Source organism: Zootoca vivipara, chromosome 14 (assembly GCF_963506605.1).
Source record: "Zootoca vivipara chromosome 14, rZooViv1.1, whole genome shotgun sequence".
Lineage (NCBI taxonomy): Eukaryota > Metazoa > Chordata > Lepidosauria > Squamata > Lacertidae > Zootoca > Zootoca vivipara.
This window is the reverse complement of record NC_083289.1, coordinates 52,669,139-52,696,958: the sequence shown is the minus strand read 5'-3', so window position 1 is coordinate 52,696,958 and position 27,820 is coordinate 52,669,139. Positions and strand designations below refer to the sequence as shown.

General features: G+C 51.3%; 2 protein-coding genes across 4 annotated transcripts in view; one reads left to right on the top strand and one right to left on the bottom strand.

The window, feature by feature from the left end:
* Positions 1-16,426, top strand: part of RADIL (Rap associating with DIL domain) — a 73,835-nt gene extending 57,409 nt beyond the window's left edge. For both annotated transcript variants that reach the window (XM_060282600.1, XM_035132145.2), the window contains 8 exons: positions 737-974; positions 2,024-2,196; positions 3,240-3,390; positions 4,823-5,013; positions 10,767-11,181; positions 14,492-14,631; positions 15,612-15,751; positions 15,881-16,426. In XM_060282600.1, coding sequence (XP_060138583.1) covers positions 737-974; positions 2,024-2,196; positions 3,240-3,390; positions 4,823-5,013; positions 10,767-11,181; positions 14,492-14,631; positions 15,612-15,751; positions 15,881-15,989 — 1,557 coding nt within the window. In that variant the 3' untranslated portion in view covers positions 15,990-16,426. The remainder of the gene's footprint in view (positions 1-736; positions 975-2,023; positions 2,197-3,239; positions 3,391-4,822; positions 5,014-10,766; positions 11,182-14,491; positions 14,632-15,611; positions 15,752-15,880) is intronic.
* Positions 16,427-17,082: 656 nt separating this feature from the next.
* AP5Z1 (adaptor related protein complex 5 subunit zeta 1) overlaps positions 17,083-27,820 on the bottom strand; it is a 28,630-nt gene continuing 17,892 nt past the window's right edge. Inside the window, exons 15-18 of one of the 2 annotated variants that reach the window (XR_009558539.1) lie at positions 25,452-25,584; positions 23,198-23,412; positions 19,876-21,472; positions 17,086-18,568 (exon numbers count right to left, since the gene is read on the bottom strand). Coding sequence is in view for 1 of the 2 variants with exons in the window: in XM_060282601.1 (XP_060138584.1) it covers positions 21,202-21,472; positions 23,198-23,412; positions 25,452-25,584 (619 nt within the window). In the remaining variant the exon portion in view is untranslated. Of the gene's footprint in view, positions 21,473-23,197; positions 23,413-25,451; positions 25,585-27,820 lie in introns of both variants that reach the window. The other variant, XM_060282601.1, reaches the window with a different exon arrangement.

Genomic DNA, 27,820 nt, shown 5'->3' with positions numbered 1-27,820 from the left:
AAGTATATGATTCCAGTCCAGATTTATTGCCTGCTCTGCAATAGTCTTCTATGCATGAGGCTTTTCGTAGAATCATGGAATTGTCGAGTTGGAAGGGACCCTGAGGGTCATCTAGTCCAACCCCCTGCAATGCAGGAATCACAACTAAAGCATCCATGACAGACAGACAGACAGACAGCCAACCTCTGCTTAAAAACCTCCAAGGAAGGAGCGTACACCACATTTTAAATATAAAATGGCGGTTCCCTCGCTGCGAGAAGCCAAGTTACAGGGAACCAGGCAGAGGGCCTTCTCGGTAGTGGCACCTGCCCTGTGGAACGCCCTCCCACCAGATGTCAAAGAGAAAAACATCTACCAGACTTTTAGAAGACATCTGAAGGCAGCCCTGTTTAGGGAAGCTTTAATGTTTATCAGACATGTTTAATGTTTAATATTTTGTTGGAAGCCACCCAGAGTGGCTGGGGAAAGAATAAATTATTATTATATTACTGTATTATAATAAACATGTTGCGGAGCATTCAAGAGAAATGCCCCCCCTTCCTGCTCTCCTCTCTAGCCTCTCTCATGCCAAACAACTGAATAGTCTGTGTCCCTTCAAACCCTGAGACCCCTCCTAGATACACACACATACCCAGCGCCGCGTGGGGCCGAAGTGGGTCCCTCGCCCCTCCTCAGAAGATTTGCTATGAGAAGTTCAGTGCTGAGCCGCCCTTTCTCTCTCCCCATCCCTGTCCAGTCTCTGTACGTGTCTTTGCCGCCCCTCTTGGACTGCAACCCGTTCCAGAGCGAAGGGCGAGAGGCCTGGCTCTCTTCCCCGCCTCTCCCCGAGGAGATACGCAAAGTGGTGTCGACGTACCAGGCCAGCCTGGACCTCCTCCGCCAGTACGAGGTGCACCTCGAAATCAGCTCCCAGATGTTTGCCTACCTCTTCTTCTTCTCCAACACCCTGCTCTTCAACCAGCTGATGGAAAAAGGTGAGTGGCTCCCCAGGAGAGGTGGGAGGAGCTTCCAGGTGGGAGGTGTGGGGTGTGAAATACAATATTCCTAGAGTGGACATGTTTAGACATGAAGAGGGATGTTTGTCCAGCCAGTAGATAAACTTCTTGTTTCCTCCTGTGCTGGGACAAACTTCCTCTACATGTGACCAGAGGTGGGCATGACCTTACCTGTGCAGGTAACAAAATAGCACAGGGCAGCCAGCCATCTCTCTCTCTCTCTGACTCCATTCCTCGAAGAAGCAACATCTCCTTAGCCTGAGATGCTAAGGAACTATCTCCTTATGGGATAGATTCCACATGTATATATTTTGCAACTTAAGTCTGCCTTCTGGGATCCATTTGTGAACAGAACGTGTGTGAGTAAACGCTTTTATACTTTTATACAAGACTGTGTTGTGTCTATTCTTTTTAGGAGGGAATAAAAGGAGAATTACCAACAAAACTTATTTTAGAGGCTTAAACAAGTCTGGCAAAGACGCTATCCGCTGTGTAAGTTTAAAAGGGGAATGTTACTCTGCTAAATCATAGAACTTGTTAACACAAGTTGGGAAGGATATAAATAAACAATATATCCTCTCCTGCCTCCCTGAACATTCCCACAGGAGGACCAAGGATGCTGGCAAGAGATCATCATCAATATCATTTTATTTGAATGCCCCCTTTCCATAGTTAAAACAATGCTCAAGGCGGCTTGATCTGAAGGCAGGGATCGGGAGAGAGATTTCATTCTATCAAGGTTTAATTGTTTCATAATTATTGTTCCCCCCCACACCCTCTTTTAGCTGTCAGGGGAGAAGGAGGGGTACAAATGAATGGATCAATCAATCAATCAATAATTCAATAAGTAAATGAAATGAAATCTAAGAAGCGCTTGCAAATTATTTGAAATGGAAAAACCTGGCAGAAATGAAGATCTCAAGAGCATCAGGGGGTCAACTGGGCGATCTGACAATGCACATCGGAAGCTGGTGACCCTGCCATGACCTTCCTCTCCTCCTCCTCCTCTTCCTCCTCCTCCTCCCCAGGCTCCTCCTTGGGCTGCTTCCATTGGTCGAAAGGCGTGAGGGTTCGTGCCACCCTTCGGCTGCTCCTGGAATGGGCCCAGCGTGTGGGCTTGGGGCAGCTGGCGGACGAGTTCTTTGGCAAGCTCTCCAGCGTGGCCAGCCTCTTGGCCATGCCAAACTCCCAGCTGGCGCAGGTAAGGAGCCCTTGGCCTCAAAGGGGCACAACCGGTCAGGCAGTCCAGCAAGGGGGGGGGAGCTTTATGTGCCCACGGCCACCGTCTCATGAGTAGGGTTGCCAGGTCCCTGGGGGCTGACCCAAAGTATCCAGGCTTGTCTGCTAACCCCTGGCAGCTGACAGGGCAGACCGAGGGGGCTTGACTCTCAAGCTGGGCAAGAGCCTCTTAAAAAAAATAATTTCATCAAGAAGGCTGCCTGCAGCTTGCAAGCTTCAACCCAGCAGGAGCTGGATGCAGATTATTGCATGGCCTCACAGGGGGCAGGAGTGTCCTGCCCTCACCTCTCCCAATTAACTTCCATCTCTTGTTGCATAGCCTTTCTGTGGGGTAATGCTCTCCTCCCCTCACTCTTCCCCTCTCCCAATTAACTTCCATCTCTGCAAATCATTGCATCACCTTTTTTGGGGGGGTAATGTTCTCCTCCCCTCCCTCTTCCCCTCAGTGGAGCAGGTATGGTGAGGCAGGAGGAGGAGGTTTGGAAGGCCTTGACCAGGCATCGGCCAACTTGGCCCTCCAGATGTTTTGGACTACAATCCCCATCATCCCTGACCACTGGTCCTGTTAGCTAGGGATGATGGGAGTTGTAGTCCCCAAAACATCTGGAGGGCCGAGTTTGCCTGTGCCTGGCCTTGACTCTCCCAACCCCTCTCTCCCTCCTCTGGCACCTGTTCTTTGCTCTCCAATCCTGCAGCTTCTCCTGCCTCTGAGCCTCGTCTTCCAGGCTCTCCCAGATCACTGATCCCTTCCTCCGAGTCAGTCTCCAACCCCCCTCAGCAGTGTCCGGCCACCACCTCTCAGTGTCCAGCCAGTCCCCTGGGTCTCAGGTTTGGCCTCTGAAATCTCAGCGTATAGGATGCTCCTCATCACAAGCACATGATGTTGGCAGCTCAGAAAGTCTGAGGGTAGCGCCAGCTGCCCAGTCCACCTCTGTGCCTCCGCCGAATGGCCTCGGGGAGCATCCCTCCGCAACACATCACCCGGCCCTCTCTTGCTTTGCTCAGATGACCTGGCCTGTGCTGAGAGCCGAATTCCCTGCCCTCAATCCTGCCCAGCTGCACCACATCCTCACCCAGTACCAGGCCTCGTCCGACATGGGCTGTGTCCCAGCCTGGCAGCCCAGCAAGGAGGATAGCCTGGCAGCCTTCAGGACAGGTAAGATCAGGCATGGCCGGGTTGCCCAGCAAGGGATTCTGTCAAGAATCATGGGGGAATTGAATAAGGGGAGAGTCAGAAGGGGCAATGGGGAAAATGCTCAAAGAAACAATGTGTATGCCATAGGTGGGCAAACTAAGGCCCGGGGGCCGGATGCGGCCCAATCGCCTTCTCAATCCAGCCCGCGGACAGTCCGGGAATCAGCGTGTTTTTACATGAGTAGAATGTGTGCTTTTATTTAAAATGCATCTCTGGGTTATTTGTGGGGCATAGGAATTCGTTCATCCCCCCCCACCAAAATATAGTCTGGCCCCCCGCACGGTCTGAGGGACAGTGGACTGGCCCCCTGCTGAAAAATTTTGCTGACTCCGGTGTATGCAGTTCAAATGTCCCCATTTCTCTGCCACTGAAAATGAAATGGGACAGACTTCAGTACTGATTGGATGCCCACCCCTCGTCACCAATGACATGCCTGCCTTGATGGGGGTTGGACTAGATGACCCTCCGTGTCCCTACAATTCTATGAATCCCTGGCATCCCCAAGCAGGGCTGGGGAAGTCCCCTTTCTGAAACCCTCTGCCAGTCTTTCAAAAATACGAAAACACTTCAGAAAAGAAAATCTCAAGTCGAGAGAGAACCCAATGGAGCCCTGGGAGGGGGGGGGGAAACCACACACAGATTACTGGCTGATTCTTGTGGGACCTGGGGATGGAACGGAGCACTCTGGGAAAGGTCGCCGCAGCCCAGACCTTGAACGGGAGCACTTACTGCAACATTTTGCTGCGGGTCCCAGGCGTAGTTTCCTATTTCATAGGTGAAAGTCATTTTGCAGCGTTGACCAATCCGATTTACTCGCTCCCCTGCTTCCCCCCCAGCACACATTTTGATTAATGGGAGACATTTGAGGGGCACATTGCTCAGAGAGAGGCGAGTGCCGCAAGCAGTCCCTGCACCGTTTACGCACAAGGGAAATGGCACCGGCCACAGCCTTCCATGCGCTCTTGTCTCGGAGTACGGACGCCAATCGTTCCCCGCAAAGCTTTTAGGGCGAAAACAGGAGGCTGCCGAAATATCACAGTGGAAAAAAGCATCCCCCGCCAGGAAAGGCAACCTTTTAAATCAACATTTGGGGAATGATTTTGTGTCAAGTACCCAAAGGGATCGGCAGAGAAGCCTCATCGGTGCCAAAGCAATTAGGCTGAAAGATGGAGACAGGGCGGGCTATTTCTGCTTCCTTGGCTGGTTTAGGCGGGGCTGAAAAGTGGTTCTCCCATCCCATGCAAACGGCGAGTGTGGGGTAGCCCCCCTCCAAACAGCACAGAGGATTTTGGGGCACATGCTGAGATGGTGGGCGGGTGGGGGGCGTGTTCTTTCTGGTTGCATCAGGAAAACCCAAAGCTCACACATTTTCTTCCACCACAACGGGCTTTAGATGACATTCTGGAGTCCTTCGACAGCCACCCGCCAATCATGCTGCCCAGTGGAGGGTTCAAGGTGGACCTGGAGGCTGAGCGACTGGACGACAACATTTACCAGCACTTCCTCTACATCCGCCACTTCCTGTGGAGCTTGCGCAGCAAAAGCCCCCACCCCAGTGACTCGCCCGAAGCAGAGACCCCCAAGGTAAAACTCTCTTGCCATTCCAGAATCTTGAGGGTTTGGTCACGTCTTTAAGATATAAGAAGGGCCGTCCCATGGAAGGTGGAGCAAGCTTGTTTTCCGCTGCTCTGGGGGGGCAGGACTCGAACCCATGCCTTCAAGTTACAAGAAAGGAGATTACACTAAAACATCAGGAAGGACTTACTGACAGCAAGAGCTGCTTGACAGTGGAACAGAATCCCTCAGGGGTTGTAGACTCTCCTTCCTTGGAGATTTTAAAGCAGAGGTTGGATGGCCGTCTGCCATGCTTTAGTTGAGATTCCTGCATTGCAGGGGGTTGGACTAGATGGCTCCTGGGTAGAAAGGAACAGCCTGGCAAGACTGCTGATGGAAAGGAAAAAGAAGTCTTCAGGTTCATTACAGTATGATCATCTTACATGGCATTTACCTTGCACGATTTCAGCCAGTTGAAGGCTGCACAAGTTAAATCCAAGCAAGGCAGAGAGCCCGAGTTTATCTGGTGCAGAACAAGCTTTGAAGCTTCCTGCCTTACTTGGAGGGGCCAGGCTCTGGAATGGTCTTGCAAGGTCTCGTGGGCATAATGGCTCTGGGATGCTTGCACGAGATCTCACGTGGCCACGCGTGTTCCCACGAGGAGGCTACCTTCCAGAGTTTGCGCGCTACGTGGGCCTTAAAAGCTCTCTGCCTTGCTTGCTCTCTCTCTCCCCAGCCACTAGCCGCAGGGGAGACACAAAGGGTTTGGGTGGTAGTAGTAGTAGTAAAGGTAAAGCAGGCTTCCCCAAACTAAGGCCCCGGGGCCGAATGTGGCCCGTGAGGCTCTTTCATGCGGCCCCTGCGCCCACTGCTGCCTCCTGCTTTTAACGGCGCGACTGCCCACTTCCAGGTTGCCAGAGCATCGGAAATAGCTTGTGTGCATGCACAAGTGTCATTTCCGGCACGCTTCTGGGTTGGAGAAGGCCCGTGTGCATGCGCACAAGCTATTTCTGGTGTTCCGGTGACCCGGAAGTGCGCTGGAAATCATGTGTGCACATGCGTATGGGTGCATGCTCCCGCGTGCTCTGGCCCACAGCGCAATTGGCGCTGGCAGCACCGGCCCTTGGTGACGTAGGTTTGGGGACCCCTGAGGTAAAGGGACCCCTGACCATTAGGTCCAGTCGTGACCGACTCTGGGGTTGCGCGCTCATCTCGCATTATTGGCCGAGGGAGCCGGCGTACAGCTTCCAGGTCATGTGGCCAGCATGACAAAGCCGCTTCTGGCAAACCAGAGCAGCACATGGAAACGCCGTTTACCTTCCCGCTGTAGCGGTTCCTATTTATCTACTTGCATTTTGACGTGCTTTCGAACTGCTAGGTTGGCAGGAGCTGGGACCAAGCAACGGGAGCTCATGCTGTCACAGGGATTCGAACCGCCGACCTTCTGATCAGCAAGCCCTAGGCTCAGTGGTTTAACCCACCGCACCACCTGGGTCCCTAGTAGTAGTAGTAATTAATAATAATAATAATAATAATAATAATAATAATAATAATAATAATAATACAATCAAGCATTAAAAAACTTCCTTAAACAGGGCTGCCTTCAGATGTCTTCTAAAAGTCTGCTAGTTGTTTTCCCCTTTGACATCTGATGGGAGAGTGTTCCACAGGGCGGGTGCCACTACCGAGAAGGCCCTCTGCCTGGTTCCCTGTAACTTGGGTTCTCACAGCGAGGGAACCGCCAGAAGGCCCTCGGCACTGGATCTCAGTGTCCAGGCAGAGTGATGGAGACGCTCCTTCAGGGATACTGGGCCGACATCGTTTAGGGCATTGAAGGTCAGCACCAACACTTTGAATTGTGCTCGGAAACGTCCTGGGAGCCAATGTAGGTCTCTCAGGACCGGTGTTACGTGGTCTCAGCAGCCACTCCTAGTCACCAGTCTAGCTGCTGCATTCTGGATTAATTGCAGTTTCTGGGCCACCTTCAAAGGTAGCCCCACATAGAGCGTGTTGCAGTAGTCCAAGCAGGAGATAACCAGAGCATGCACCACTCTGGCCAGACAGTCCGCCAGCAGGTATTTCATTTTGCGATTTTCATCTTGGAACTGGACTCCTGTGTAATATGCAGTTGTACCGTATTTATGTCAAGCAAAGCCACTTTAAGTATTGCTTTGACATGTATGGAGCCACTGGCACAGGCTAGCTCATCCTGAACTTGGAGTAGAAGCAGGAAGGAAGTAAAGCCCAAAAGGAAGTGGTCTAATCTAATTTACCCACAAGAAGCTTCTAAAAGAGGAAGAATCGGTGAGGCGAAAGGACGTATTGCCTTTCTGTCTGTCGCTCCCCTACTGGTTCAGGTAAATCATTTCATGTGGTGTTGCTTAGTGAACACCCAATCTTTGCTATGCCCGAGGGCTGTCTGGGCAAGATCCAAAATGATCTTCCCACACAGGGCCACCAAGATCTCCCCTCCACCCTGTCTGCCCCACATTTTGCAGAATATGTTGAGAGCTGTTGAGGTGGTGTGTGTGTGTGTGCGCGCACATTGGATTGTTTGCAAACCTGCGGACGTGAGATTGTCAGTGGGGTCCACCCCTCCGGTAGAGAGTTGAGCAAAAGGGCAAGTCTTTTCTTCTCTCTTCCCCCCCATCTGAAATATTGTGGCCCCTTCCGTCGCCCCAGGGCTCACGCCCAGCGAGCAAACCAGCTGCTGCTGCTTCAAACCCATCATGAAATCCAGCAGCAGTTCTGAATAATTGAAAACCAGTCGAGGGCTCAAATTCCAAGGAGTGAGCATGTTAAACCCCCCACCAGACTTGCACCTGCTCATCACCTTTCCTTCAACACCACATGCCTGTTTCTGCTGAGCATCTGCAAAGAAATCTTCCTATAATCTGAATTGGGAAGGACGACGATGTCGCCCACATTCTCCCCGGGGCGGGGGGGGGCAGGGGGCGTTCACCTGGTTGTGAAATCAGCACCCACACATTTTCAGGTCAAGGCAGAACTCCAAAAGGGGTAAGAATCTTAAGTCTATTGCAGCAAAGAGGGTTGCGGCACTTTAAATGAGAATTATATACAGTGGTGCCTCGCTAGACGAAATTAATTCGAAAAATTCGTCTAGCGAATCCCATAGGAATGCATTCAATTTTTTTTTAATTTGCCCATAGGAACGCATTAATTGAATTTCAATGCATTCCTATGGGAAACCGCGATTCGCTAGACGAATTTTTCGTAAAACGCATTCATCTAGCGAGGCAAGCTCCGCTCGAAAAATCCTTTCATTAAGCGAGGCACCACTGTATAAAGATTATCAGGGCAAATGCAGCTTGCACTTCTCCAGTTCAGGGTGTCAGCCTGCCGGCCGGCCGACCAACCAACCAGCCCCTCTTACAAGAGACTCCATTCCACTCTCCTGCTTCTCCGTTGCTGCAACTAGGTTAGGAGTAGCAGAAGCTGCGGGAGTTTTGCAAAGCGAGACAAGGGGTGCCACGGTGCTCCGTTTATGCAGGATGTCAAAATTTGCTTTCTTTCCCGCTGAGTGTCAGTTATGTCAGGTGGAATTGTGATTGCTTTTCTGAGCAGCCCTTAAAGGGCTGTGTCTGCCCCACCCCCACCCCACACCAGGGGAAAAGGGGCTCCCTCATGGTCTGCCACATCTCTTCCTGTCAATGACCCCATGATGGCACCTACTGGGAGTCCCCTGCTGGCGCTTGAGACCAACCCCTCCTCGCTTTGCCTTATCTCCAATTGCAGCCCCTCCTGGCCTTTATTGAAAGCCTTTCTGGGCTGATGCTTCACAAGAGAGAAAGAGAAGCCAATGCAAGGGATTAGCACTAATCCCCTAACCTGAAAGCGAGGGGATGGAAAGCTCCTTAGCAGGGCTAAGACGGGGAGAGTTAGCACTCGAACTCCTGGGCATCCAATGAAGGAAGCTGAATGCTGGATGATTTGGGACGGAGGAAAGCAAGTCCTTCTTCATGCATCTCAGAGATGAACTGTGGAACTCCCTCCCACAAGAGGTGGTGAGAGCCACCAACCTGGATGGCTTTCAGAGAGGATTAGACAAATTCAGGGAGGAGGAGGAGAGGGCTTTGAACGGCTACTAGCCAGGATGGCTCTGCTCTGCTGGACTAGGTGGTAAAAGGTAAAGGACCCCTGACAGTTAAGTCCAGTCACGAACGACTCTGAGGTTGCGGCACTCATCTCGCTTTTCAGGCCGAGAGAGCCGACGTTTGTCCGTAGACAGTTTTTCCAGGTCATGTGGCCAGCATGACTAAGCCGCTTCTGGCAAACCAGTGCAGCACACGGAAATGCCATTTACCTTCCCGCCGGAGCGGTACCTATTAATCTACTTGCACTTTGGGGCATGCTTTTGAACTGCTAGGTTGGCAGGAGCTGGGACCGAGCAACGGGAGCTCACTCTGTCGCGGGGATTCGAACCGCTGACCTTCCGATCGGCAAGCCCTAGGCTCTGTGGTTTAGACGCCAGAGGACGAGGTGGGCTTTTGGCCTAATCCAGCAGGCTCTTCCTAGATCTTATGAGAGGGGGTTGAAGGCAAGGATGGGGCAGTTCAGCTGCACTAGGAACCAGCATGGTGTAGCAGTCTGACTGCTAAACCAGGGAGGTTCAAATCCCCGCCTCAGCCACAAAGTGACCTTTAATGCAGGAGTTCCCTTTCCATGGGCTGTAGAGAGATTAAAACAGGTTAGATGGGGCCTTGCATGTCCTGCTGTCTTGGGTCCATACCTTTCCCTCTTCTTCCCATCAAGGAGGATGAGACTCCACACTTCTATAGCATATTTGCTGGCTGCCCATCTGCTACAGAGCCAGACTCACAGTCCTTGGATTAATTGACAAAGCTCTGAACAATTCAGGGCCCGGATGCCTCAAAGACCACCTGAACCCTTCTATCCCACCTTGGCAGTTTCGTCTGGCTACAACATGAAATGGAGCCATTAGTGTCACCAGCCCAGTCCTGTGGAACTCTCTGCCACTGGAGATTCAGCAGGCACCTTCTGTTCCAACTTTTCAATGCCCGCCTGAAAATGTTTCTGTTCTGCCAAGTTTATGCGAGCGATTAAGAACAACTGGAATTCAGCGGCCAGGTTGCTCACCAGGGCAAGGCGATTTGAACATATTGCACCGATCCTGGCCCAACTGCACTAAGCTGCCAGTTTCTGGGCCCAAATCAAAGTTCTGGTTTTGACCTATAAAGCCTTAAACGGCTCAGAACTACAACACCTCAAGGACCGCCTCTCCTGTGGCCCTTCTTCACGAGAGCTCCAGAAGGTAGCAACATGATAACGGGGTCTTTTCTGCAGTGGCTCCCCACTTGTGGAGTGCTCTCCCCAGGAGGCTCACCTGCAGCCTTCATTATACACCTTTAGGTGTCAGTCGGAAATGTTCCTCTTCTCCCAGGCCTTTGGCTAACTATACAACCTACGGCCTTTTAAATGTGTTTTCTGGGGGGTTGGTTTCCCCCCCCATTTCTTTTACTACTATTATAGCGCGTATTTTGTGTTTTATGCTGTTAACCTCCCTGTGGTCTCTTGACAAAGGCTGGCATATACATTGAATAAATGACAATAATAACCTCTGCACGATAGTTAGCTGATTTCTGATTTTAACATTCTTTTTCAATATGGTTTTCATGGTTCTCCTGTACAGCTGTAGTAAACCGCTGACAGCTCCCCCCCCCAATGAATTTCAGGATATAGATGTTTCATATAAGTAAGGGAGAGACTTATGCCTCCTCTTTCTCTGTATCTCCCTGTTAAAGACAGATGCCATCGGCTGCCAAACCACCCCCCAGGCGGACTCGGAGGCAGAGGCGACGGGGCGCTCCTACGCCCGGGCGAACTGGCAGCGCCGCAGACCTGTGAGCTGCGTGGAGCCCAGGGCAGCTGGGGTTCCATCTCCCGTCCCGCCGGGCGCCAACGGTTCCGCCGGGGATAACGAGGCTTGTGAGCTGCGGCTCCAGGAGAGCCTCCACCAGCTCCACCTGCAGGCCTCCCAGGGGAAGGGCAGTGTCCCATCGGCGCCAGCAGACCCCTCCTGCCTGCTGACCCCACCCAACACGCCTCTGACCTTTGACCCAGCGGGCCTCGAACTCACCCCCGAGGCCACTCCCGGAAAGGCCACAGCGGACCCTCGGAGGAATGGCCTCAGCTGCACCAAGACCACGACCCTTGAAGGTAGGGATGGAAGAGCCACTTTCTGGGCAAGCGAGTTGAACCTTCCAGGGAAGGCTGTTATAATAATTTTTGGAGTATGTTTCTGCTGAATTATTCTGTCGAGAGTTATTGCGAACTGTTACATTTGAATGGATTATCAAATACAGTGGAACCTCAGTTTTTGAACTTAATCCATTCCGGAAGACTGTTCGGCTTCCGAAAATTTTGAAAACTGAGGATCAACAGGCTGGCTGCAAAGTCAAGGGAGAAAAATGAAAAACACTGCTCGGAAGCCGTTTTGCTTCCGAAAATTGTTCGGAAACGGAAGCATTCACTTCCGGATTGTCGGCGTTCGGGTTCCAAATTGTTCTGCTTCCAAAGCATTCGACAACCAAACTTTGTTGTGCTTATTTATTTATTTAAACTGTAAATAACAAAACAGCTAATCGCACTGCAGTAATCTAGTACTGAAGCCGCCAGAACACGAACTGCTTGTGGCCAGGAATGGCCGTAGCTCTCAGACCAGCTGGAGTTGCTACCTGAGTCTCCAGGGACAGAACAGGATGCAGAAGCAGCCCCAAAATTGCGAACGTGCTCCTTCAGGGGGAGGGCAACCTCACCCAGGGCAGCTGGCGGACCCCTTTCTTGGGCACAAGAGTGACGCAGTGCCTCCGTCTCGCTAGGATTCAAGCTCTGCTTGTTTTTCTTCACCCAGTTCGCCCCTGAATCCATGTGATGATGCCCCGGCGTCTGTGTGGCCTCGCCTGGTTTGGACACTGCGGCCTGCACGGTTTTGGTCTCCCCGCCCCACGTAGCAAGGGGTGCTGGTCCCCGTGGCTTAAGCACAAACGCTCCCCAGAATTTTCCAGCAAGTAAAACAAGAGACAGGAGGGAGGGAGGTTCTAGCCTTGAGTTGGGGTAGTTTTCTACGTGTGGGGAGGTTTATTATCTCCCCCCAAAATGGGACCTGCCACCCTGCAGGCTGAAGCCATGCCGACCACTCAGAAGGGGCTGGTGCACTAGGGCAGATGGGGCGCTGCCTCACCCCCCTGCCTGCCCTCTTACTTAACAACCAGATTGGGGTCCTGTTGTTCGGTCCCAGCTCCTGCCCACCTAGCAGTTCGAAAGCACATCAAAGTGCAAGTAGATAAATAGGTACCACTCCGGCGGGAAGGTAAACGGTGTTTCCGTGCGCTACTCTGGTTCGCCAGAAGCAGCTTTGTCATGCTGGCCACATGACATGGAAGCTGTCTGCAGACAAACGCTGGCTCCCTCGGCCTATAGAGCGAGATGAGCGCCGCAACCCCAGAGTCGGACACGACTGGACCTGATGGTCAGGGGCCCCTTTACCTTTATAGGCCTCCCTGTGCCTGAGGATCAGCCTCTGTGATTCCTTTGTAGAATTCACCAAGGGGGAGGAGGAAGATGGGGTGGACTAGAATTATATAATAATAATAATAATAATAATAATAATAATAATAATAATAATAATAATAATAATAATAATAATGTAGTTTTTATACCCCACCCATCTGGCTGGGTTTCCCCAACCACTCTAGGCGGCTTCCAGCGAAATATTAAAATACAATGGTCTGTTAAACATTAAAAGCTTCCCTAAACAGGGCTGCCTTCAGATGTCTCCTAAAAGTCTGGTAGCTGTTTTCCTTTTTGACATCTGATGGGAGGGCGTTCCACAGGGCAGGCGCCACCACCGAGAAGGCCCTCTGCCTGGTTCCCTGCAACTTGGCTTCTCGCAGCGAGGGAACCGCCAGAAGGCCCTCGGCACTGGACCTCAGTGTCCGGGCAGAACGATGGGGGTGGAGACACTCCTTCAGGTATATTGGGCCGTTTAGGGCTTTCAAGTCAAGGTCAGCACCAACACTTTGAATTGTGCTCAGAAACATCCTGGGAGCCAATGGAGGTCTTTCAGGACCGGTGTTATATGGTCTCAGCAGCCGCTCCCAGTCACCAGTCTAGCTGCTGCATTCTGGATTAGTTGTAGTTTCTGGGTCACCTTCAAAGGTAGCCCCACGTAGAGCACATTGCAGTACTCCAAGCGGGAGATAACTAGAGCATGCACCACTCTGGCGAGACAGTCCGCGAGCAGGTAGGGTCTCAGCCTGCGTACCAGATGGAGCTGGTAGACAGCTGCTCTGGACACAGAATTGACCTGCGCCTCCGTGGACAGCTGTGAGTCCAAAATGACTCCCAGGCTGCGCACCTGGTCCTTCAGGGGCGCACAGTTACCCCATTCAGGACCAGGGAGTCGTCCACACCTGCCCGCCTCCTGTCCCCCAAGAACATTACTGTATATTCCTGCATGTAAGACTACTTTTTAACCCAGGAAAATCTTCTCAAAAGTCAGGGGTCGTCTTATACGCCATATCGTATTTCTTATATGGCGAGTATATCCAAAAATCTATATTTTAACTGGAAAAGTTGGGGGTCGTCTTGTACGCCCAGTCGTCTTATACGCCGGAATATATGGTACTTCTATCTTGTCATGATTCAACCTCACTCTGTTAGTCGTCATCCGTCCATAGTTGGCTTTGCTTGTCGTTGGCTCTGGCACCCCCTGGTGTTGGGCTCCCTGCCTTCCACCCTACCAGTTGCCTTCTAGGACTCTTGCCTAGGCTTGCTTTGCAGGAGCTGTGGCTCACGAGGCAAGCCCATCGGTGGGCAGAGCCCGTCCACGTTGGAGGGAATGACGAGGTAGGCAGAGTCCATTTCAGTTGCCAAATCCTCTCCCAGCCTTCGGAAGTGAAATTCAGTGTGTTACCACCATGTGCTCCCGCCTCTGAGTCACTGGGTGGAAGCAGCTGGGAGCAGCCCTTGCCAAATTCATGGGCAGCTCCAGCCTCAGGTTGGGCTCGGTGGCTTCTGACGCTTGGCCTCCGAGCTCCCATTTATTTCACAAAAACAGCCGCGCTTTGGGGGCAGATGGAGCTCGCTGCAGCCTGCACAAGCTCCCAGAGCTGGTTGTGTGCACTTGGTCAGAAGGTCCTCGCAGTTTAAAAGTGATTTACAGCTGATTTGCCATACTGCTGACAGCAGCAAGAGAGTGTATTGCACACAGAAATGGGAAAATAAAGACCATTGGCCACTGGGTAAGGAAAACCTGGCCAACTCTTAGTCTGAACAGTAAAACTTACATAGGAGAGAAACGCTTGCCGGTTCCCCACAGGCGTTTGGTAGGCCACTGTGAGAACATGAAGCTGGACTAGATGGGCCCCAGGCCTGATCCAGCAGCCTCTCCTTACGTTCTTCTATTTAGAAGGTGTTGCTTGCGAGGAACAGACAGGCCCACAAATTGCCTTCCTTCTGACCCTAGGCTCTTCGCCAACACCCTACGACTTCCCAACGCCAGCCTCTTCGAGCCGCAGCTCGGCCACAGACGATTTTTGCTACGTCTTCGTAGTGGAGCTGGAAAAGGGGCCCATCGGCTTGGGAATGGGGCTGATCGATGGCCTGGTGAGTTTCTCGTTCTCCCAGCTTCAGTCGCTTTTGGTTTGGTCCCAAAGAAGGGCTGGTTGGGAATGCTGTGCAGATGGAGAGGTACACAGCTCCCACCATTCACCCCTGGCCATTGTCCATGCTGGCTGCTGGGACCAAGGGAAATTTGGAGCCCAACAAAAACTGCAGGGCACCCCCCACCCCACGTGAGCCAGCCTTGGTCCATGCAGAGGCCATTAGCAGGTCTCCAGAGTTTCAGCCCTGCTTGGAGACGCCAGGGATTGACCCTTTGGCATGCAAAACACACACCCTGCCCCTGAGCTACGTCAAGCTTCTTCTATGTGCTAAAATGGTCCCCGGCCAACTTGTTAGGAAAGTGGCTGGCTGTGCTGGCTGCAGATGCAGCCGGGCGTTTATTCTCTCTGCGCTCGTTCTTCTTTTGGTCGCTGCTGCGGATGCACAACCCGACTGATTTTCACCAGGCATTGTGGTCGTCTGCAAGGGATTCCCACACAACAGGGTTGATGTTGTCATGTTTGCAGTAAGTTTGCAATAAGTAAGGCGGGTCTTTAGGTGGCGTCAAAAGCCAGGGCAAAGAGGCGTATCTTCAGCATCCTCTGGAAGCTGCTGCACCTCTCTAGGGAGTGGGTCCCACAGCCTAGGGGCCACTGCAGAGAAGGCCCTCTCCTAGGTCACCACCCCCTTCTGAGCCTCTGAGGGCAGAGAAGTGCCTGGAGGGGCTCCACCACCAATCTCGGCACCCGAGGGAGTCTGGAGGGGAGAGGTGACCTTTCAGGTCTTTGCATCCCGAGTTGTTCAGGCTTCAAACACTAACACGAGCCCCTCGAGTTGGGCCTGGAAACGAACTGCCAACCAGTTGCAAGAAGAGATGGCAAGAAGGCAGCCCAGGAGTTTCCCAGTCCAACAGTAGGCTCCTGCAAATGCCTCCCTCCATCACAGACTCCTGCTTTACCTTCTCTTCCCCCCCTCCTCATCAGCACACGCCCTTGAACTCCCCCGGGATCTACATCCGGACCCTGATCCACGACAGCCCTGCAGCAGCTGATGGCAGGCTCTCTATTGGGGACCGGATCCTGGCTGTCAACGGCACGAGCCTTATTGGCTCCGATTACCAGAGGTAGGGAAAGAGGGAGGGAGGCTTGGTGGGGGCGGGAGGAACCGATGGTGTGGCTCAACCCTGCCTTCTCGCTCTCGCCCACTCCTTCTGATGGGCTTTCCCCTCCCCCTGCTCCCCTTCTTCTTTCAGTGCCGTCGACCTCATCCGATCGGGGGGCAAGAAGCTGCGGTTCCTGGTGGCCAAATCGGACCTGGAGGTTGCCAAGAAAATCAGCTTCAGCTCCTCCCCTTCCCCTTAAAATAAAAGAAGGGTTGCCTCCGAAACAGCTCTCCTGGGTTCTCCAACAGTGCACAAGGGATCGGGGCCGTGGGCACAGCCTGGGGAGACTTCTTGCAATGGGGCACCCTGGCTGCAGGCTCCCACCCGCCCCTCGGAAGTGCCTGCAGGCGGAAACATCAGACTACGCCTGGCCTCAGAAGCAAACTCTGCCCTCCCAGCTCTGGAACCGTCAAGATGGTTTGAATTGCTGCCGTCTCAGAGCCAAAGGCTGGGCTTCGCTCTTGCAGACACCAGGTGCCAACAGCTGGCGACTTAAAGAGAGGCGGCGCTGCCCCGTTGTGGCTGCCTGCTCTCATTGCAACTGGAGAATTTCGAGACCAGCTGTTTGTGCACCCACCCAGATGGATGGGAACTTAGCCCTGCAGCAACATCCCAAGCCCTTGACTGCTACCTCCCTGCCTCTGCTGCAAAAACGCCTGGGAGAAAACGAGCTGTTGTCGCTTAGCTACCTGTTCATGTACAGGCCCAGGGGGAAGAAGCTGCCGTGGCCAGGCTAAGAGGAGGGTGCAAAGGAAGGCAGGATGGGGAGCCCAAACAGCATGACTGGGCGCCAAGCCGAGGGGGGTGCCGCAACTATGACATAGTACATGTGCAGGACGAGAGGTGGGAAGCACTGCCCCTGGAGCCTGACACTCACTTGCTGTTGCTGAACTACAGTTCCCATCATCCTGACAGGGGCTGATGGGAGTCGGAGTCCGCAGGATGCCCGAGGCCTGGAGTAAGGGAGAAAAGCTAAATCCACAAAGTCCCAGAGAGGGGAAATGGATGTCAGGCAGCAGAGAGATGGGAGGTTGGGGACATGTTCCAGATGGACGGGGTATAAATAAAATTATTATGAAAGGGGCCTCACAGCCAGCCCCTCCCCACTTTATGGCTACTGGCCACCCCAAATGCACAGCTCTATCAAATCTAAGACCCAATGATGGATAGACACAGGGACTTTAGGGGATAATAATAATAATAATAATAATAATAATAATAATAATAATAATAATAATAATAATAATATTTTTTTTATTTATACCCCGCCCATCTGGCTGGGTTTCCCCAGCCACTCTGGGCGGCTTTCAACAGAAAAATAAAACACAGTAATCTATTAAACATTAAAAGCCTCCCTGAACAGGGCTGCCTTCAGATGTCTTCTAAAAATCTGGTAGTTGTTTTCCTCTTTGACATCTGTTGGGAGGGCGTTCCACAAGGCAGGCGCCACCACCGAGAAGGCCCTCTGCCTAGTTCCCTGCAACTTGGCTTCTCGCAACGAGGGAACCGCCAGAAGGCCCTTGGTGCTGGACCTCAGTGTCCGGGCAGAACGATGGGGGTGGAGACGCTCCTTCAGGTATACCGGACCGAGGCCATTTAGGGCTTTAAAGGTCAGCACCAACACTTTGAATTGTGCTTGGAAATGTACAGGGAGCCAATGTAGATCTTTCAAGACCGGTGTTATGTGGTCTCGGCGGCCGCTCCCAGTCACCAGTCTAGCTGCCGCATTCTGGATTGGTTGTAGTTTCTAAGTCACCTTCAAAGGTAGCCCCATGTAGAGCGCATTGCAGTAGTCCAAGCGGGAGATAACTAGAGCATGCACCACTCTGGCTAGACAGTCTGCAGGCAGGTAGGGTCTCAGCCTGCGTACCTGATGGAGCTGATAGACAGCTGCCCTGGACACAGAATTGACCTGCACCTCCATGGACAGCTGTGAGTCCAAAATGACTCCCAGGCTGCACATCTGGTCCTTCAGGGGCACAGTTACCCCATTCAGAACCAGGGAATCCTCCACACCTGCCCGTCTCCTGTCCCCCACAAACAGTACTTCTGTCTCGTCAGGATTCAACCTCAATCTGTTAGCCACCATCCATCCTCCAACCGCCTCCAGGCACTGGGTTAAATAACTGGATGGCCCTAAATCTTCAGATTTGCTGGGCTGTCACAACACCTGCTTAAGAAGCACATGAGAGAGCCATGCCCGGCTGCAACAGACCTAGTCTAAGTCTCCAAGCCCAGGAGCCTCTCTCTGAATCGCGGCTGGGCAAGATGCCTTCTCCAGGGAGCTCACAAGGAAGGCCATGAAGGCAGACGCCCTCCCTGCAGCCGGCATTCAGCAGCTCAACTGCTTCTGAGCAAGGAGGCTCAACAGGGCTGCTGTAGCCAATATAGCTGCTGGCGGATCCATCTTCCTTAAAGGAACGGCCCTTTTCAAACAGACTGGCCCTCCTTGCCACGGCATGCGGCAGTTCTGCTTACGGCCGCAAGAGCTACGCTGCCCACCGTCCTTTGTGTGCCGGGCAGCAGATCAGGAAAAGAAGCCAAAATATGCCAATGATTCAAGCGAAGTTTCATCAGTGGTCCCATTCATGTAGAGAGACTTTATCTCATTTACACAAGACCTCCTCCAATACCCCGATGAACAGGAGAAGCTTCCATTTTCTAGGCGAACAGTATTAAAGCAGCACTTATCTCAAGCCGAAAGGCAAACATTTTCAATCCCTTCTGCCGGGATGAGCATCCTCGGTTCGCTGGACTGAAAGACAGCCGTTTTTCTCCCTGGATTGAGGAAGGGCGACAACCTTCGTTTGTTAATAACGTGCATCTTTTTTAAAAAATAATAATATTGTATATAGTTACAGTATTGCAGGCGATGTGATAAAGAACAAGGCCAGGGACAAGGGGCCGGCATGTCCAAGCTCCTTTCCTCTGGGTTTAATAACTGGATACAGTAAAACTAGCAACCGTCGTAACAAGGGTTGGCAGCCGTGTCTCATTCTGGGCTCTGTGTTCATTTTTGCAAAAGGGAAGGCAAAGGAGTGCCGGGAAGGGGAACACCATTCACACAGACTCAAGAGGCGCACAGTTGAAAAGCAGGCCAGCAACTTACTGGGGGGGGGGAGAGATTACATTCATGGCGGTTTGTGCGCAAAGGCAGAATTGCGCCTGGTCCGGAAAATGCCCAGTGCGACTATTCCTACCATATAGCGCCCTGGAAATGTCAGGCGAGGACTATGGAAGGGTGTGAGGGGCTCCAGAGACCTTGCACGATCTTCACTGGTGTCAGCAAGGTGGGGCGCTTGAAAATGCTTCCCGCCAGAGGAAAACTCGGTGTGGAAAGAGATGCTGGGCCAGATGGACCACTGGCCTGATCCAGGAGGCTATTATTAGGCTGTACTATATCAGAGGTTAAAGGTTGGACATGGGTGGATCTGTGGTCTAAACCACTGAGCCTCTTGGGCTTGCTGATTGGAAGGTTGGCGGTTCGAATCCCCACAACGGGGTGAGCTCCTGTTGCTCTGTCCCTGCTCTTGCCAACCTAGCAGTTCAAAAGCACGCCAGTGCAAGTAGATAAATAGGTACCGCTGCGGCGGGAAGGTAAATGACGTTTCCATGCACTCTGGCACTTGTCACGTTCCTCAGTGCACCAGAAGCGGTTTAGTCCTGCTGGCCACATGACCCGGAAAACTGCCTGTGGACAAACGCCGGCTCCCTCGGCCTGAAAGCAAGATGAGCGCCGCAACCCCATAGTCACCTTTGGCTGGACTTAACTGTTCAGGGGTCCTTTGCCTTTTACTATAGCAGGAGTCGGGGCAAGGTTTACCTCGCCTGGGTTGGTTCACTCCAGTGGAGATCCCTCTGTGGGCTGGATTGCACACGCACTCATGCACACGCACACACAATTTCCGGCAACTGCGCAGACGCAATTTCTGGCGCTGCAGAAGCAAGTCCCTGCGCCGCACTGCACTGGTTTAGTGCAGCGCATGGGGACTTGCCAAGTGGGTGGCTCAGTTCGGGGGCGGCTCGTGGGCCGGTTAAACAACCCCTGTGGGCCACTTGTGGCCCATGGGCCTTAGGTTGCCTACCCCTGATCTATGGCTCTGCATTGCTGAGAATTGCAGCTGGGCAGAGGGCTCTTGTGCTCAGCTCCTGCTTGCGGGCTCCCCGTCGGGGCATCTGGTTGGCCACAGTGAGAACAGGATGCTGGACTAGAGGGGCCACTGGCCTGATCCAGCAGGCCCTTCTGGTGTTCTACTGAGGTCAACGCCATTAACGCTCTCCTGGGTTTCAGGCTGGGAGCCTTTTCCCAGCCGTGCCTGCAATAATAATAATAATAATAATAATAATAATAATAATAATAATAATAATAATAATAATAATTCTGGGCGGCTTCCAACAGAAAAATAAAACACAATAATCTATTAAACATTAAAAGCCTCCCTGAACAGGGCTGCCTTCAGATGTCTTCTAAAAGTCTGGTAGTTGTTTTCCTCTTTGACATCTGTTGGGAGGGCGTTCCACAGGGCAGGCGCCACCATCGAGAAGGCCCTCTGCCTAGTTCCCTGCAACTTGGCTTCTCGCAACGAGGGAACCGCCAGAAGGCCCTCGGTGCTGGACCTCAGTGTCCGGGCAGAATGATGGAGGTGGAGACGCTCCTTCAGGTATACTGGACCAAGGCCATTTAGGGCTTTAAAGGTCAGCACCAACACTTTGAATTGTGCTCGGAAACGTACTGGGAGCCAATGTAGATCTTTCAAGACCGGTGTTATGTGGTCTTGGCACATATGCTGAGCATGACACCTGTGACCTTCAGCTGGCCTGACTTCTCTGAATTGGCTCAAGCTAAGGAGAGCTGGGGGAAAGGAATGGGGGACTGGCTCAGAGGGCTAGCCGGGAGTGCAAAAACGCCCCTAACCCTTTGCTGCTCCAAGGGAGTCCAGAGACTCAGACCCCCAAAGATGGGAGCCGGGAGTCTTCTGCCCCTGGAGGTCTGCTTTCTGAGGCAGCAGATCAGGGAACAAGCTTGCACTGCGCCTGGCTATGCCAAACCAACATTTTATTCATAGGGGAGCCCAGATCCAACAACATTGATTACTGGGTTGGGGAAAGAAGTCTGTAAACTGTTTGCCCAGTTACAAGCACAGGACAGGCAAATCGAAGCACCTGAAAAGTCAGAGGAGGGAGGCAGAATCACCCCAAACAATGGGGAAGGCAAAAATCAAGCCTGTTTTCAAAAAGGAAATTGTTCGACTTGGCCAATTTCATTCCTTCGCCCACAAACCTTCCCTAGAGAGACTCCCTCCACCCTGTTGGTGGGGAAATCCTGTCCCACACCCTCCCAAACTCTGCCTCTGCCTCTGCCTATGCCCCACAGCCAACAGCCCTTGACGATACATTTCCACCTGAAGGACTCAGCCAGGAATAGAGCTTGCTCCCCTTTCCAGGATCTGGCTGGCTGCCTTCATGGCCAGTGGCAGGGAAACATTTGTGTCGCGGTGGAACCGGGGGCTCAAGACCTCGGGGGACGGGGTCAGCACAAACTGAGCCACGCTGGGCATCTTCAGCAAGTTCATCAGCTCCGTGGCCCGGGTCAGGATGGCCTCGGCGTCCTCGGGGCTGTAGGTGGAGGAGACGGCCGGGTTCTGGATGAAGGTCCGCATCTTGGACAAGAAGAGGGACACCCTGTGCAGAGACACGGGAAGAAGGGCAGGGCTGAGCCGGCTTGCAGGGCAGGGGGGGGGGGAAGGAGAGGACTCCTCGCTCCCCGAGGTTTGGGGGCAGAGAGAAACAGTCCTCCCATTTGGAGTGGGGTGGTCACAGGGGCTGTGGGCTCCAAACCTGGTCACCTGCCATCTTTAACATATCCTGCACACCTCACCCAGGTAAGGGGTTCTGGGGAAGTTAAGCAAGATGCTTTGGGGGGGGACGTGAAGGAAGAAGGTCACACCAGCAAATAGTTGAACTACGGAACTCACTGCGACAAGAGGCAGTGATGGCCATCAATGTGAGATTAGGCAAATTAGGTAAAGGTAAAGGGACCCCTGACCATTAGGTCCAGTCGTGACCGACTCTGGGGTTGCGCGCTCATCTCGCATTATTGGCCGAGGGAGCCGGCGTATAGCTTCCAGGTCATGTGGCCAGCATGACAAAGCCGCTTTTGGCAAACCAGAGCAGCGCACGGAAACGCCGTTTACCTTCCCGCTGTAGCGGTTCCTATTTATCTACTTGCATTTTGACGTGCTTCCGAACTGCTAAGGTTGGCAGGAGCTGGGACCGAGCAACGGGAGCTCACCCCGTCACAGGGATTCAAACCGCCGACCTTCTGATCAGCAAGCCCTAGGCTCAGTGGTTTAGCCCACAGCGCCACCTGGGTCACAGGCAAATTAGGCAAGGCTAATAATGGGTACCAACCATGGTAGCTGTGCTGGTTTGCCCCAGACTACCAGCCACTGGGAAATGTGAGGGGGGAGAGAGCACCTCTGTGTTCACGCAGGTTTCCCATAGGTATCCACTGTGGGGACAGGCTGCTGGGCGAGGGGCTTTGGCCAGACTGAGCACACAGGCTCTTCTGAGGTTCTTAGGAGCCAGAACTAAGTTTGGAGGGAGGATCTGGGTCCAAAATCCTACGAAGCAATTCACTGGCCACACCTGTCAGTCCAACAGGGTCTCATTGGGGGTGGCAGGTTTGAGCTTTGCAGGGGGAACTTTGTATTTTACCCTGCAAAACGGCAGCAGCTCAGCCAGGCAAAGGAACATGCCAAGGAATGGAGGGCCTCTGAGCACACGCTCAGCCCGGGAAGTGGTGGTCAGAGTCATGGACGCAAGCTTTATCGCAGCAAAACCCCACAAGCTTCTGGCAATTTTTTGGGAGGGACTTTGAAGCTGTTGCTATTGCTTTGACAACTGGAAGGCAGAAATCCTTGCAAACCATCTGCCACTAAAGCCAGATCTGGTATCGACTGGCCAGTAGGGCTGCCGGCTACCAAGAGGGGAAGAGGCAAGGCACAGGGTAGCACCCATGGGATCTGCCTCCTGCCCACCACCCCAAGTCTAGGTGGCTGCCAGTGGATTAGCAAAACAGCAGGTCTTTCTCGCCACCTAAGATGCTGGGACTTTTCACATCAGCATTCCCCAACCTGGCTGGGGCTGATGGAAGTGATATTCCAAAACACCTGGCCCAGGCTGTGATAAGCTGCTCTCCTTTCAAGGGGTGGGGTGCTTCTCCACCAAACTGCACCCCAACCATATCAAGCTGGTGTCTAGGGCACAATATATTGCCAGGTCAAAAATTATGAAAGCAATATCACAGTATGGACTTCAAACTTGCTTTGGACAATATAGCAATATATTGCATACGCAAACCAGAGCGGACGTTCAGTCCTGCTCCCCCACCCCCCGGGTTCAAACCTTGGGATCAAGTCCTGGCTGCGAGATGCCAGCTTGGTGAGCGCGGTCATGAGGACGGCAATGGCGCGAGGAGAGTATTTGGGGATGCTGGCCAAGGGCCGCAGCTGAGTGATCTCAAAGACCATGGCCTCAAGGACTTCGAAGAACCTGTTGATCTGCTCCACCGTGCACCGCTTGTCGTGCGATACGGACGCGTACTCGCCAATGGTCCACACCTGTGGGAAGGCACACTCCTTCAGAGGGGGGGCATACACACCTCATTACCTCACAGAGGACTATAAACGTGAGAGGAAAGCAGTAGAGAAAGCCTGTGGGTGGACGAACTAAGCAGGAATTGACTCGCCTGCACCTGGTGCCTCTTTCTCTGTCCCTGGCCAGGGAGAGACCAGCAGTTCTCCTTAAGAGAAAGGGAGGAAAAACTGCTGGCTGGAACCAGGAGGAGTTTTTTGAGGGTAAGAGCTGTTTTGACAGCAGAACCAACTTCCTAGGAAGGTGGAGGGCTCCTTCCTTGGAGGTTTATAAACAAAGGTCAGGTGGCCATTTGTCAGGGGTGCTTTAGTTGTGATTCCTACACTGTAGGGGGTTGGACTAGATGTCCTTTGGGGGTCCCTTCCAACTCCACAATTCTGAGATTGTAACTCTCCTGGGCCTCAGGCATAACTTTGCAGGCTGTGTGCCAGAACAGGCATGTCCAAAGTCCATTTCGGCCACCGGCTGGTTTAATCCAGCCCCTGCGGCTGTTTATTTCATGAGGTCAAATCCTAAAAGAAGCGCAACAACTTCAATCCTTAAAAAAGCTCAACAACTTTGGTCGGCCCTCACGCATGTTGACTACATCAAATCTTGCCCTCTCTGAAAAAAGTTTGGGCACCCTTGTGCCAGAACAAATACAAGCAGTCATAGTGTTAATGTGCTGCATAAATAACAAACGGCTTTGTGGATCCTTCTGAACTGAACAATAGGATGTAAATAAAAATGGGGGCTAGAACTGAGAAGAACCTGAGTCAAACCCCCACTCAATCTTCTCTCCCCCCCCCCCCCACCAATACCTCACAGATTGGGTTTTGGTTTTTTTACAAAATTGGGGGGGGGGCACACATGCCACCTTGGGTTCTTGGGGAGAATGGTGGGATTTAAATAATAAATCAACTAATCATGGTTTAAACTCTGTAGTTAAAATTGTTCCGTAACTCCAAAAGGGTCTGCTATCTTCTGGTTATTTAAGACATTTTTGCTCCATTCCTTTTTTAAAGTGATGTGGCTTGTAAAATCGAGATAGGTGCATTTCCCAAATTCTGTTGGAAATTAACATGTAACAGCTGGAGAATGTACAAAAATGCAGTTAAGACATGCGCATTCCAAACGGCCTGTTGAGGGTTCTGTACATTGACCAGAATCCCCAACTGTGTACACAATTCCCTCTTCAGGGACAGATTATGCGCACATTCTCCACGAGGTCAGGTGAATCGGTATGTAAAATAACAATATCAACCAAAGTAAAAGTTAATGTGATAAAAAAAAACCTGGCAAGGACTAAATTAACAGCTGGTCAATGTTCTGCTAAAACCACCGGCAGAAATTTCGCCTGGTTGGTACCTAAAAGAGGCCAGATTAATTTTATCTGGGAAGGGAATTCCACAGCAAACACACAAGTTGGTGAATGGATGAAAAACTGGCAACGCTTCAGCTGGGTAGATCAGAGAAGAAACAGCTTAGAAGTTGGGCGACAGGTTCCCCCACCCCTGTTTTGAATCTAACACAGAGAGAGAGAGCAGCCTGCGGACCATCGAGGTCGCTGGATTCCCATCAGCCCCAGCCAGCCCTGCTGAGCCCCTTAGAATCATAGAATCGTAGAGTTGGAAGAGACCACAAGGGCCATCCAGTCCAACCCCCTGCCAAGCAGGAAACACCATCAAAGCATTCTTGACATATGCCTGTCAAGCCTCTGCTTAAAGACCTCCAAAGAAGGAGACTCCACCACACTCCTTGGTAACAAATTCCACTGCCGAACAGCTCTTACTGTCAGGAAGTTCTTCCTAATGTTTAGGTGGAATCTTCTTTCTTGTAGTTTGAATCCATTGCTCCGTGTCCGCTTCTCTGGAGCAATCAGGGATGATGGGAGATGGGGTCTAGCCACACCTGGAAGGCCAGCAGGCTCCCCTCTCCTGGCATAAGGGATATGATCAGTATCCCAGGTGGGAATGTAGGGGTGGGGGGTTGTCCTACCCACAAGGGCAAGTGGGTCTCTGCTTACCACGTCAGTGAATAGGTCCTCTTTGCTCTCAATGTTGGTGACCGTTCCCGAAAACTCCAAAAGCTGTTGGGACAGCTCCACCACCAGCGAAGGGTGCCGCTTGCACAGAACCGACAGCTGGGAGCTCATCACCCTGGCAGGGAAAAGAGGGCAGCCGGGGTGACCAGGCGTTCTCTGCAACCCACAGGGGAAGAGAGCAAGGCTTCCGAAACAGCGTTTGGGCCACTTTCTGCTTCTGAATAGGCTTCTGGCAGGAGGCGTTTTGGGGGGGGCTCTGGGAGAGGCTCTTGCGGCAGCAGAGGCCTTGCCCCAAATCAGCATAAGCTGATTAAGTAAATGGGAAGTACAAAAAAGTTGGTATATGGTTTAGAACCTAAAGGATTAGGAAAAGCCTAGTAAAATTGTACATGAGAGAGAACAGAATGTAAATGTTTGGAAGTTACTTTTAAATTTTTTAATTAGTATTTTTCTTTTTTTCCTTTTTCCTTTTTTCCTTTTTCTTTGTTACATATATTTTGCTCTTATTTTTCTCTTAATTTGTCTCTATCTCTGTCTTGTCTATTTTTTGTCTATCTTTGAATCTTTCCGAAAATTTTGGAAATTATGTTTGGTTATACCGGATTATATTTCCTATGTTTGCTTATGTTTAGTTAGATTTGATTATGCTACGCTTATGTTATGTTTTGTTATGTTACCTTTATGTTGTGTTATGTTATGTTATGGTTTGTACATTTTAACTTGAAATAAAATGAAGCTTACTTTTTTTTATTAAAAAAAGAGGGGGGGGGAGAAGAAGAAGAAGAAAAAAAGGCTTTGATGACACCAGGAGAGCAGGCGTCAGTTAGGGCTGCAGCGCCAAAGGGATCCATCTGTTGGATTCGCTGTGCCAAAACACCCTCAGATCAACTAAAAACTTGCTCTTGATTTATTTGGTAGAGTAGGGGTTTTTTAAAATGTTTTTTTAATAGAAATGTGTATCATGTAGATGAAATTCTTGGGAACTGTATTTCTGGGGTGGTTTTGTATGCCTGCTTTGTCTTGTTTTTTTAATGCTTACTTTAAACTGCATTTATATGCTGTGGGGATTGATTTTATTCACTTTTGTACATGTTACCCTGGAACCTTCGCATGAACGGCAGCTAGGGAAAAATTTCAAATGAAGAAACCTGAACTTAAAAAAGAGAGGCATTCTCTCCTTTTCTCTTGTGTGCACAGGGAAGGCGGCCTCTGAAGATGCACACAAACTTAAAGCAAAGAGAGCTGGTGCCTCACATCAGAAATGCCTTTATTTTGTTTTTTTACCAATATGCAAATTTAGAGGCCAGACTCAGTCTCGTGTGATTAATCAATTAACACTTATTTAGTCAAGTTGCTGCCCTGACATTTTCTCAAGAGCCACCTCTTCTTCCAATCAATCATCCTCAGACTTTTCTGATCCAAAGGCACCACTGTCTCCATGGCTCACAATGCATTTTTTTTCTAAAGCTTTTTATCAGCTTGTTAATGGCATAAGAACATGAATGGAGCTTGTTTTTCCCCCTCTCTCCCTACCATTATTTTTTTCTTTGTGTGTCGTGTCTTAAAGAGATTGGAAGCTTGGAGGTACAGACTGTTTTACTACCGATTTTTGTAAGCCGCTTGAGGAGACTTTACAGCTAAAGAACACTTGGTCAGAACAGTGTCAGTAGTTCAGTTGCAATATAATATACACATCACTTGGAAACTGAGCCTTTAGTGTCATCTGCCCAGTCCTGTGGAACTCTCTGCCACTAGAGATTCAGTAGACAACTTCTGTCTCAACTTTCAAATGCTTGCTGAATTTTTTTCTAGTCCGCCATGCCTAAGGAGGCAATACACCTTTCCACAATAAGATAGCTGATTTCTGATTTAAAGTTACAGGTAGGTAGCCATGTTGGTCTGCCGTAATCGGGGGGGGGGGGTCCTTCCAGTAGCACCTTAGAGACCAATTTTGTTATTGGTATGAGCTTTCGTGTGCATGCTCATGGTATGAGATTTCAGTGTATCTGAAGAAGTGCGCATGCACACGAAAGCTCATACCAATAACAAACTTAGTTGGTCTCTAAGGTGCTACTAGAACGAATTATTTTATTTTATTCTGATTTAAACTTTTAATATGGTTTTTATCGAATGAGCTTTGTGTGCCATTGCTGTAATCCGCTCCAATTTTTTAAAAAATGAATTAGCAGTAAATAAATATTTTTATAAATAAAACAAATGAATAGACCACTTTCTACCAGACTTGGAATAGAGACGTAAGCAACCAATAGGTGAGGGTGATGAACAGAGAGATAATATCCCAAGAGGAACCTTGACTGTAAGGGACACTGTAGTATCAAGTCAGAAAACTG